We start from the raw sequence: 12,284 nt of genomic DNA, 5'->3' as shown, positions 1-12,284 counted from the left end.
CCCGATCTCATGGCAAAATCAAAAACACATATTCTTTTCAAATGACTTAAAAATTAAAGTGGAAAAAATTAAAACACTCATAATAAGTGCTTCCCTTAAAAGGGATCCCAGCCTGGGACTCTCATTTCAATGTCTCATATTCCTTTTCGGTCAGGGAGCCAGAGGGTCTACATTTATCTTACACCATAGGTTACAGGTTAAACGTGAGTAGGTGTGAGGGGCTTCCTGGGATGAATGCGAAAGACAGTCACAGGTTTTCTTTTAAAATATTTAAACAATTTGGTGCCCCGTTCTATGGAGATACTAACCGTTCTACAGAGATACTAACCGATCTGACCCTAGAAAATATATTCAAACTCAGAAAGCAGGCTTCCATGCGAAAGAAACTGGGCATAGCAAGCCACCTTCACCCCAGAAAGAGAGTGCCGTCACCACCAGCTCCCGTGAACGGGGAGCCACACCCCACCACCAGGGTCCCAGCATCCGATAGCTGGGCTATGTCAACCAGAGCAGAAACTGCCCCTTCCTCACACGAGAAACCACTTCTCTCATTCCCCAACTCTTCTCCCTTGAAAGACGGCAAATCTTTTTTTCCTTTTAAAACAAAAACAGAACAAACCTAGCCCGTTGTCTTTTCTCTATCACTTTCTGCAGCCTCCAAAAAGCACTCTTAAATTCCAGTCTTCACTCTTCCCTTTCTCCCAAAGAGCTGCCCTGGCTTTGAAATACAAGGAATCCCACATCGTCTGCAAAGTTGAGAGAAAAAATGTACCGTTCGGCTGCCCCCATCCTTTGCGAAAGCACATCTGGTGGCGCTTATGTGAGCCCATTCCTGCAGCCCCAGAGATGGCCCCTGGTCCCTCCACCCTCCGTCACCTGCGGTCTCCCCTCCAGACATTCATTCTGCTCAGACAGGACGGCAAGAACACACACAGCGCCACCCCTCCGCCAGAGGTGGGACGCGGTGGCCCCAGTGTCCCTGTCTACAAAACAGACACAAACTGTACCCATCTTACAGACTGCTTTGGGGGGTATAATCAGACAATGTCAAGCGTCTAGCACATACATATGTGAGTTGTTATTATCAGCTGTTACATTAGTTGCTAATAATAGCTGCTATTTTTGTGGACCACAAATTTTTCCAGAGCAGATATCAACATTACATAGTTGGACTCCCAGGATGAGGCTCAGTGTCTGGCGCATGGTGGATATTAAAAAAAAAAAATTAAAATGTCTGTTAAATAAATCTAGTTGAAGAGGCCATAAGCTTATTTCCTATTGGTTCCCACTTCATATTAGATTGCCTTGGCTGTTCCCCTAAAGGGATGGCTATCCTCACATAACCTCTCCTCCTACTCAGAAAAATTCCAGTAAAATCAAACGGAAAGAGGAAAATGCTTTAAGAGCAGGAAGTCTCTCTGCACATCACCTCGCCAGGACTCACCAGGCCTCTCAAAAGATTGGTCCCCTCCCCCTGCCTCCTGGATGCTGTTCAGTAACCAGCTGAATAATGAACCATCAGAGGGGATTCCAACTGATGGCAATTAACACTCTTCCAGCTGGGAAGAGATTTAACTTCATGGTGCCCAGATCTGCCGACTCCCCTTCCCTCTTCCAGAAAATGCCAACTGCTACCAATCCACATGGGAGGACCCCACAGATCAAAAAGAAGAACCTGGTCAATGGAACAAGGCTGGTGGCATGGGAGACGTGGGGATCCATGAGACTATTCTCTCTACTCTTGTATATTTTGAAAAATAAACAAAACTTTGATTAATAATTCCTTCTTTTACAGAACTAGGGAGAAGGAAACGGCAACTCACTCTAGTATTCTTGCCTGGAGAATCTCATGGACAGAGGAGTCTGGCAGGCTGCTGTCCACAGGGTCACAGAGAGTCAGACATGACTGAAGCAACTTAGCATGCAAGCATGCATTGGAGAAGAGAATGGCAACCCACTCCAGTGTTCTTGCCTGGAGAATCCCAGGGACGGGGGACCCTGGTAGGCTGCCGTCTATGGAGCCGCACAGAGTCGGACACGACTGAAGCGACTTAGCAGCAGCAGGGCAAAGAAGCCCAAAGGCTTACTCTTTCCACATGACAGGTGGAACACCAGGCCTGGATTTATATTGTAAAAGAAAAGATCTGGAAAATATCTCTGGCATTTGAAAGATCAGTATGGTATTTAGGTGGTGTATAGAAAGAGTGTTGGCCTCTGAGCTTGGGCAAGTAACACAAGCCCTCTGAGCCTCTCCTCTGCTTCCTTACCCTTAAAACTTAGGCTTTGTCCCTACGTCACAGGGCTACCCAGTGAGGCAAAGGAAGTGAAGCTTCCAGTACTGTGAAAGCACCTCAAAAGGTACCTAGCACATAGTAGGTGCTGGATAAAATTTATTTTCTTCCCTTAATGAAACAAAGCTGTTCTATTATATTCTTAAGAAGCTTGTGGAATCAAACTCCAGAAGTTAGCTGGTGGCCAAGAATAACTAAGACACATTAGTAACTAAGACACAAAAGACTGCTTCTAAAGAAAGGAACTCAACTCTACTGCCTGGGAAACCTGAGCTCCCAATACCCATCCAAGACTGAAGTGTGTGAATAGCATCACTTGTCACAGGCACTAAGCCAGAAGGGATAGGGCGGCGGGCTAAGAAGGAGAAGGGCATTCCTCTCCCAGGCCTCAGGCAGCAGCAGGTTTAAGCAAGAGGAGATGCTAGAAGGGTTTGCTGAGCATTTAAATACCACGAAGACCAGACCGATATTTGTACACAAATGTTCATAACATCAGCATTATCCACAACAGCCAAAATGCAGAAACAACCCAGATAGCCACTGACGGATAAGCAAAACGTACTCTATTTATACAATGAAATAACGCTCAGTGTTTTAAAGGAACGGAATTCTGATACTCGCTGCAACATGGATGACCCTGGAAGACATTATGCTAAATGAAATAAACCAGATACACAAACACTGATTCCCTAACACGAGGTTACTAGAGTAGCCAGATTCACAGAGACAGGAAGTAGGATGGTGGTTACCAGAGTTGGGGGGGCCCATAGGCAGTTAGTATCTAATGGGCACAAAATTCCGGTCGGGCAGGACGGAAGGTTCTGGAGATGGTGACCGCACACGAAGTGAATGGACTTCACGCCCCTGAACCGAACATTTAAAAATGTTTAAAACAGCAAGTTTTATGTTGTATATGTTTAACCACAATTAAACAATAATGGTGATGATGATAAAGAGGGGAAAAAGTGCCATATTGATAGCATCTTGGTTTTAGCTTGTATCCCTTTTTCCCAAAGGCTGAAAGCAACCTCAATATATCCCCAAATAGGCCACTTGAAGCACAGGTGAGCTGGATCCCAGAAAGGTCACGTAAGCTGCAGCAAATCGTTAGTGGTGTGTCCTCCAGCAGGGGCCACCTGGGGCGGCTCTGCCGCAGGAGTGCCAGGGTGAGCACAGCGGTCCCCCTGCCTGCCTGAGGACACGGTGAGCTGCAGACGGGAGCATGGCGGGAGGCCAGGCAAGGGCGCAGAGACCCAGCGAGTCAAGGCACTCCCTCTCTCCCACGTCTCATCAGACCCCAGAAGCGGCACAAAGAGGCCATCTCTGAGCGGCAGAGACAGTCTCAGCGACAGGGCGCCCTGGGAGGCTGCCTGGGCCGGCGCCTGAGCGAAAACTCACTGCAGAGGGATGAGGGCAGTTTTAGGGGAGATGAAATAACCTTTATCCTGATTGCAGTGGTGGTTACGTGGGCGTACACATCTATCAACACTCATCTGATGATACCTTTAAAACGAGTACACTTTATTGAATGAAAATTATACCTCAATACAGTTTATTTTTGAAGTTTAAAAAAAAGAGCACGGGTAACAAAGTCACACGCTTTGGTAGTAATTTAGGAGGTAAACCTAAAGGGCTCAAGAAGGAAGACGATACATCCCAAATGACTGTGTGTAGGCCAGGCTGTTCTGTGTTGAGTCTAAGAGACCCACAGACCTGCCTCTGCCTCCTCCCACTAACCCTAGGATTTCAGAGTCAGGCAGACAAAGACCCAATCAGACCACACAGGCCGAACTTCAAATGCTCCCTCAGAACTAGTTAGTAACATCCTGTCTTGGTTGGGGACTTGAGGAGGGGGAACCGGGTGGCTGGCCCCTGTCACTGGCTCTTGGAGTGTGCTCAGGACCATTACCTGCCACTTATATCTTTCCCTATAAAAGCCTCCAGGGGAGCTGAGGGCTTGGGGACCGAGAAAGCTCTGAGGAGAGCCCGAGACGGCAACAGGAGCAGTGACTCCCCACAGACTGAGCAGGTGCCCAGCACTCAAGCCTCCTGGACAGTCTGCAAGAGCTTTGCAGGATATGCCTTTCCAGCCTGTTCTTAGGGAGGAAAGCACTTCAACTTCCTAATGCTGTATCATTCAGGCACTTCCAGATCTGTTTTCCTTTCCCTTCTCTGGCAAAATATCATTTACTCTCAGGCACGTGTGGCTTCTGGGAAGCTGAACATCGGCGGTGCCCCCATGCCTGGTCTAACGAGAGGCTGACAGAGCGATGGGGCGCTGGGGTCTCCCATCTTGCCTTCAGGGAGGTCCATGGCGAAGAGATGAGAGTTGCAAGCAAGGGATGTGAACAGGACGCTTGGATTTGCTCAGGGTCAAAAATCCAGCTCCCGGGTAATCAAAATTCTGACGTATCTGTTGTTCAGTCGCTCAGTCGTGTCTGATTCTTTGCGGCCTCTTGGACTGCAGCAAGCCAGGCTTCCCTGTCCTTCACTGTCTCCCGGAGCTTGCTCAAACTCGTGTCCATTGAACTGATGACGCCGTCCTAGCATCTCATCCTCTGTCACCTCCTTGTCTCCTATCTGACCCACCTCCTTCTAGAAGCTGCATGATTTCAGTAGAAAGAAACAGACCCACACTCAAATTCTGACTCTCTCGCTTAATCGCTGTGTGACCTTAGGCAAGTCACTTAACCTTTCTGTTTCCCAGCCAGTGAAATGGGGATTGTAGTACCTGCCTCCTCAGATTACTGACGGAAATGAATGAGGACATGTGTCAGAAGCCTGGGCAGGGCCTGGGGGCAGTCAGAGGGCATCCACCGCCTTCCTCCCCCCAGCTCCCTCATCCTGACCCTGCTCAGTCCAGAGCGAAGTGGACAGTTACCTCTCATTTTCAGAAGCGATGATAAATGCAGGCTGACACATCAGAGGGGCCGCCTTTAAGTCTCCCACCCCAGAAAGAGAGTACGCTGTGTGGGCCTTGAAGTACTTTTAAATGTCCACAGATGTGTGCAGCAGGCATGACACAGTGTGCTAGAATCACTGAGAAGGATGACCCTGGTGAGGTTCAGAGCAGGGACGAGACAGAGGCGGGAGGGGAGAAGGGCGCTGGCGGAGAAAGGGCAGGATCTCGGCAGATGCAACCAGGACCAGGGGTCAGAAAGGCGAGGGAGGAGGCGGGAGCAGGAGAGCAGGCTAGAACTGGAGGCGGGGCCCTGGAGAGCCTGTCACAGGGCAGAAAGGGAACAGAATGGAGCCACGGTTTGGTTCCCAGGCCCCCAAGTGCTGTTAACAGGTGAGCCGTGCAGCAGACCCGTGGAGTCAGAAACCTGGCATAAACTACAAGAGGACGCTCACCTCCAGAAACCTGAAGCGAACAGGGCCAAAGGCAGCCCAGACAGCAGGAGCCCTGGACCTTGAGTGTCCAGCCTGGTGCTGGCTCCCAGAGCTCAAGGGGGCAGGGGGCAGCCAGGGTCTGCTGGGCCCCTTCACTGAGCCCAGGTGAGCGCCGGGGAAACCAGCACGTGGAAGGACAGCCCCACGCAGGACAGAGACCCATGTAGCCCTCGACAGAGGGGCCCCGGCTCCTTCCTCCTGTGCTAAACGGTTTCCTGGGTCATTCACTCACCTTCAAAAAACCAAGAGGCACCTGCTATCAATATCAAGAGCTGAGGAAGCCAGGCGGTCACCCAGCAGAGGTGGAACTGGGACCAGACTCGTTTGGCCCCATCACCCACGTGTCTGACCACCCTGCCACACTGCCTCCAGGACGCTGCATCTGCTGCTCACAGAGCCCATCGGGGAAGGACAGACGCCCCATGCTTCTGAGGCTGCTCCACGGCACTGGCAGGGTGACGGGGCAGAAACTGCTTGAGCAGTTGACACACGGAGCCCCCAGCCCTTCCCCGACAGCTCACAGATCTCACCGAGGGGCCCTTTGCTCTGGCGCCTACACGGTGTCTGCTTGGAGAGCTTCCAGCAGCTCTCGCTGAGCATGCATCCACCACAGACGCCTGTGTGCAGAGGCCCAGGGCCACAGGCCCCAGCAACGCTGAGCGCTGCTTGCTGGGGGAGCACCGCACATCTGCCTGGAAGGCCACTAACCCTCAGGCGCTCCAGAGTTCCCAGGAGTAGTTCCCCTCTCTCAGCCTTCCTCCTGGGGCCTCGTGAATGGTCCAGTCTCCCAGCTTTCCACATCCCAGATGCTGGGTAAGTCCTTGGTGCGCCCAGAAGCCGCTGGCGGTGGGCACCCTGTGTTACTGACACACGGTCCAGCATCTTTCAGGGATGGTCAGGGGTCCAGGAAACAAAGCTGCCAAGACCCCAAGCAAGAAAATCCCTCAAGTGGTCATGAACCCGGAGTCCGGCCTGCAGGAAGGCCCCCTCCCTCTTCTGCAGAGCTGGGTGCTTCTCAAAGATCTCCAAGGAGGAACATCCCACCCAGCCCCCTGTCACCGTCAGGAAGCGTCCTTGCATCTGACCTCGGTCCTCGTGGCCGCCGAGGCCACAAGCACTGTTTCCATCTACTGGCACTCGGGCTGGAGGGCGGGGGCTCCGGAGCAGGGCAGACAGTGCGACACTGGGCATGCTTCCCCCCTCGAGCCCGGCGCAGAGCTGCACAGTTACTGGGACAGTTCCAGGAGATGACAGAGCTCAAGGCTCCAGCAGCGTGGGCCCCAGGGCAAGCTCTCCACGAATGTTCGCCACTGTTACGGCTGTTGATGGTGTCCACATCACTGGGGAGGCCACCTGGCCGGTTCCTCCTGGAGCCCCATGTGCAAGGAAGCCTCGGAAGGTGGTGTGCCCACAGTGACTCAGCACGCCCCCTCCTGGGGAAGGCCCTTGTCTCTGCTCCTGGACCTTTCAGGAACCTCCCAGAGCAACTGCCAGTCACAGACAGAGCCAGAAGGAAACCCCAAAAGCTTGGTGAAGGACGCTGGGTCATCCCTCCGGGCGGCTGACTCCCATCAGACTCTCCACGTGCACACACTCCCACACCCCACGTCCAGCTGGTTCTCCAGGGCTCACGTACTAAGCAGACGAGCATCCAGCCCAGCAGATAAACCACAGAAACAGTGCTCCCAAGAGCATGCAGATGCTTCTAAAAATAGTCACTGCTGCTTCACACTGTAGAGGAGGGAGGGAGGCAAATGCCCAGCTGGGCAGCTGTGGAGAGCCCGGGAGGGCAGCGTTCTCTGCAGAGCCTGCTCATCACCCGTCGCGCTGAGGCTGGGGCCCAGGCAGGCAACACCAGGGGTGTGCCAGGCTCAGAGCCTGCCTTGTCTGCTCTGCACCGGGAGGAGCCCCTTCCTTTTCCCTCCCAACTCACAACCAGATCAGCATGCATCTCTCAGAGCTGTCTTATGATGGAAGGGTTTCCTAATTCAAGGTAGCTCCTGGCCAGACTCACTTCCAAAGCTGAAAGGGAGGCACCATCAGTTCCTGGGAGAGCCAGCTGACCCAGGCATCTGACTCCCCCCTTGTTCTGGTTTAGCACTGAATGACAGGGAACCAGGACTCCCCTGAACTAGGAGCTGCTCTCATCCCTGGAAGCCAGCCGAGAGGGAAACGGCCTGTTCTCACTTCTCTGCAAGCAGCAGCTTCTGCCTTCTGACCTGAGACCCGGAGATGCCAACACTGAGCCTTCCTGGCAGGCCTGGAAGGCAAGGGGCTCACCTGGGCTGGTGGGACCCAGAGAAAGGAGCTGGAGAAGAGAAAGGGAGAGGCCAGGAAAGACAGGAAACAGAGGGGAAGGCCAGGTCACAGCGTTAACGCAGAGAGCCGCGCAGTGAGGTCACAGCACCGAGTCCTCCCTGGGCTGAAACGAGCTTCAGCACCGCCCTTCCCCGACACCCCTGTTCCTCAGCCCAAAGCGCCCCTGCCACCTCGCCCCCACCGGCCTCCCTCCTACGTTTCAGTTCGTTCATCACAATCGCAACTCTCCCTTCTGGCCCACCTGCTTCATGTTCCTGATCCTAACACCAAACAGGTCCACTCTCTGGCACGGAAGCTTTTTGCAGACCTTGCACGCAAGCAGAGCTCTAGCAGTGTCAGGGAATTATGCAGAATCCTACACAGGCCGAAGCGGGACTCACCTGGAAGGAGGCATCGGGCGGGGACAGGAGGCCAAGGGACAGGGCAGAGGCAAGCATCCCAGCTCCGTCCAGGGGGAGGCGGCCAGTCCACCCAGAGCCTGCTCAGTCTCCCTCCGTGGGGACAGGTGGGATGGACAGCGAGGCGTGCTTTAGGCCACCCTGGGGGGCAGACGCAGGCCTGAGCGAATTCCTAGCTAGGTCTTCCCTTTGGCCACCTCCCGCAGAGCAAACACAGCAGCCCGGCCCTCGGTGGAGTCAAAATAGCTTGTGGCTTCCCTGCTCCTCGCCACCTCCCACATGCCACCTCCCCGGCCCTCCTGGCACAAACAGGGCTCTGTTATCGCAAGCCCACCATGTCCCCTGAGAAGGCTGTGAATGGGACGCCACACAATGCTCTTGTTTATTAATAAGCACTCGGGTCCCCACCCCCAGCCAGCCTGCTCGCTCTCTCCCCGCCGGGTCCCCTCCTGCATAATGGAGGGGTTGTGCGACCCGTGACACAGGCCAGGCTGTGCCGCTCAGGCTTCGAGGGGGACAGACGCAGACAAGTGCCAGGCCGAGCCAGGCTCCCCAAGGCAGGGGCGGATGGGGCGCAGACCCCCCAGCTAAGACCTGGAGACGTCATGGTCGTGGAGGAGCACAGTGTGCTGTGGGTGGTACCGGCCCCCCCCGCAAGTCAGGGCAGCAGCGGGTCACGGAGCATTTACTCAACCCCTACCCTGCCCATCACGGCCAGGTGCTGCCCACACGAGGGGGCGGCTCTCCACACCCCTCGGCTCAGCCCGCTGGCCCACCTCTGCTTCAGGGCTCCAGGACAAACCGTCTCTCTTCCTCTCAACAGCCCATCGCACATTTGATGGCAGCCATGCGTGTAGCCTCTGCCAAAACTTCCAGTCTCCTCTGGGCTAAATGTCTCCAGTCTCTCCAACCACCCCGCAGGAAGCCACCTCCAGGCTACGGCTCCAGCCTGCTCCCCCTAAGAGGGCCAGACTTCAGAAGGTCAGGCTTTCCCTCAAGCTCTCCTAGCCTGCTGGTGAGCGAGTCCCTTGTAACATTCTTCCGGGGGAAAGCTTAGAGATACGTTCAAATGTCTCTAAGACGTTTATGCCCTTTGTTCTGTAAATTCCATTTTAGGAGTAGATCTTAAGCAAATAATCAAGTTTAATTAGATACGTCACACAATGTTTATCAGGGTATTGCTTATAAAGGTAAAAAATTAGAAGACCCCTAGACAGCCATCACTAGGGGAAATGGTAACCACATTACGGCAGCTCCATGGTTTGACAGGCTGTGGGCTATGGAAACAAAGATTCTGACTCTGCCATTTACTGGCTGTGTTATTTCAGGCGAATTCCTGAGCCTCTCTATGCCTCACTATTTGTATAATTGGCATAAAAAAACAATCAATCAATTCAACAACGACAGTACCTGATAAATAAGGTAAATGCTTAAAATAAAAAAGCTTCGATTCTTACTACTACCGCAGGCCACAGAATATTACATAATTGTTAAAATGGTGAGAGAATGCAGGGCGTCTTAATAATATGAAAAAGTGAAAAAAAGGCAGATTTAAAAAATAGGGTAAGAATGGCTATCTTTGAATAGTGCAACTATAGATAATTTGCATTTTTGCTTTGAGTTTATTTACATTTCCTAAATTTTCTGCAAGGAACATAAATTGCTCTGGTGGACGAGAAGTATGTGTAACAGGATGGCCCCGCCCCCAGCCCAGAGACAGGGCAGCCCTGGCCCCTGCCTCGACTTCCCTCGGGGAAGCCCCTCTGGACCCTGGACCTTCCCTTCCCACGGCCGCCCCACACTGAGCGGCAAGGTGATAACCCAGCCCCGGGCCCGGCTCCCTCAGCCCCACAACTTGCCTCCTGCTTGGCCATTCCCCAGGGGCTGCTTAGGGCCCTTTCTCTTGCCAGTGAGGAACGTGGGGCTAGTGGAGTGTGGGAACGTCTGGGAAGGATCGTTGAGAAGGGCCAGGCCAGAGTGGAAGGTGTGGCCTAAGGTTCAGAGCTGGAAAAGGGCACCTTTCAGATGAGGGGCAGAAGCAAATCCCCCTGCACATCAGCAGGATAGGGAGGGGTGACTGGAGGGACCAGATTTATCCCACGTTGAAGAGGACTAGAGAGAAAGACTGAGAAAGCCAGACAAGCATCCAGACGGGGTGCCCCGGAGGGCAGCGCCCCCTGCCCCACCTCTCCTGCTCTCGGTGTCTGTGGCTCTTCTCACGGGCGCAGCCACGCTAGCCGGTCCCTCGGAGCCCCCGCTGACAGCAGCCCCTTTCTGGATGCGGGGTGATGGCCCAGGGCAGAGCAGGGGTGGGGTGGGTGGGAAGCCAGAGGGGGGCCAGCAGGAGAGGGCAGAGAGCTGCAGGGCGGCCGGCCGGATTGTGGGTCACATCCGCTTAGGCTGGAATAACAGCTGGGCTGCTGTGCCCGGGGGAGAAGCCCCTCGCCCCCAGCCATCAGGAGCACCCCTCTGCCATCTGCAGCCCCTGCTGGCAGGACTGGAATGCCACTCTTCCACCCCAGGACAGTCAGCAATGAAACCGTCTGGGGACTGGCAACTCGGCCAGAGCGTGACCCAGGGTGCATAGGAACTGCAGGCTCGGGGCGGGTCTGAGTCCCCGCCTGAGGTCCTCACATCACATTTGTTAACTGCTGTGGCGAAGGGTTCAGCCTCACCTCCAGGCACAGAATCCTCACTTCCTAGAAAGAAAAGCAAATTCTACTAAACTTGCTGTCAAGAAATACCTCCCTTAAAGTGGTTAAGCAATAGCTGGGAGACCCCCAACGACAGTTGAAAAATGCCCACAGGGAGTGGGAGACGGGCTAGGAGAGCCTCTGAGGGCTTGTCCAGGGCCGAGATGCCAGGAGTGCACGTGGCTGCAGGTGGCCGGCAGAAAGCCAGTCGCTCCGATGTGAGGCTGGGGTGAGGAGGACAGGTGTTCCCAGAGCAGCCAGCCCAGGACTGTGCCACTCGGATCTGTCTGTGGCTGTGCCTGTGTGTGAGCGTGCATTTGTGAGTCTGTGTGAAGGCACACACCTGGGGGAGGGCTCTGACTCCCACACGTGCGCCCCCGTGAGTGTGAGCACCCTTCGCTGCGTGAAGATGTCTCAGTGTATGCACATCTCAGTGCATACCTACATGCCTGGCTTGGTGAGCTTATGTGTGTGACTGTCCCAGAATGTCTGTCTAGTGGTCTGTGCGTGCAACTCTAGTGTGACTCAATATGTGTGGGTATTTGGGCATGTGCACAGGTGTTTCAACACACATGCATGGTATGGGATGTGTGCTCCTTGGGTTTATGGGTTGGCATCATCGTGTAGGTATGTGAGTACAAATATGTGTGTGTAAGTTCCAATGGAAGGATATGTGTTTTGATGTGTGGGTCTGTTAATCTCACACATGTGTGGGTCCTGGCTCCTCTGTGCATGTTTATGGGTATGTGTGTCTATCCTGATATGTGTACCATCTTTCTATGTGTGTCTGCACATGGGTGTGGAGGAGAAGGGTCAGGAGAGGGTGGGACAGGCCCAGGGTCTCCCTGCTGCTCTCTAGTCAGGAACAGCACTGCATGAATCGGCCACCTGCAAACCCTGCTTCTGAAGAATAAAACCCACCTCTCCCAGGCTAACACCCAGGGAACTCATCAACACCCAGTAATCTGCTACGCTTGCTTTTCTCCAAATGTCTGAGATGGACCATCTCTATCTCTGCTTTTTCTGCTTCTTTGCCTGGAGTTCCTTTACCCTGTCTGCCCCACCCAGCAAAATCCTACCCATCCTCTAAGGCCTAGAGCCAATGCCACCTCCTCCAGGAAGCCACCAGACCTATCCTCTAGCATGATGTGACCATTCCTGCCTCCGGCTCCCAAGCAAATTCCTTATAT

At 53.8% G+C, this 12,284-nt stretch overlaps 1 protein-coding gene across 19 annotated transcripts in view; it reads right to left on the bottom strand.

The window, feature by feature from the left end:
- Nucleotides 1–12,284, bottom strand: part of NFASC (neurofascin) — a 202,196-nt gene that overhangs the window by 153,187 nt on the left and 36,725 nt on the right. For 17 of the 19 annotated variants that reach the window (XM_042256945.1, XM_042256950.1, XM_042256953.1 and 14 more), the window contains exon 1: nucleotides 8,384–8,652. The exons of the other annotated variants lie outside the window; for them this stretch is intronic. In XM_042256945.1, the coding sequence (XP_042112879.1) occupies nucleotides 8,384–8,397 (14 nt within the window). In that variant the 5' untranslated portion in view covers nucleotides 8,398–8,652. Of the gene's footprint in view, nucleotides 1–8,383; nucleotides 8,653–12,284 lie in introns of those variants that run through there. 19 annotated transcript variants of the gene reach the window in all.

The sequence above is a fragment of the Ovis aries genome, chromosome 12 (genome assembly GCF_016772045.2).
Source record: "Ovis aries strain OAR_USU_Benz2616 breed Rambouillet chromosome 12, ARS-UI_Ramb_v3.0, whole genome shotgun sequence".
In the NCBI taxonomy this organism is placed as follows: Eukaryota; Metazoa; Chordata; class Mammalia; order Artiodactyla; family Bovidae; genus Ovis; species Ovis aries.
The sequence above is the reverse complement of the archived record's forward strand: the minus strand, read 5'-3'. Positions and strand labels throughout refer to the sequence as shown.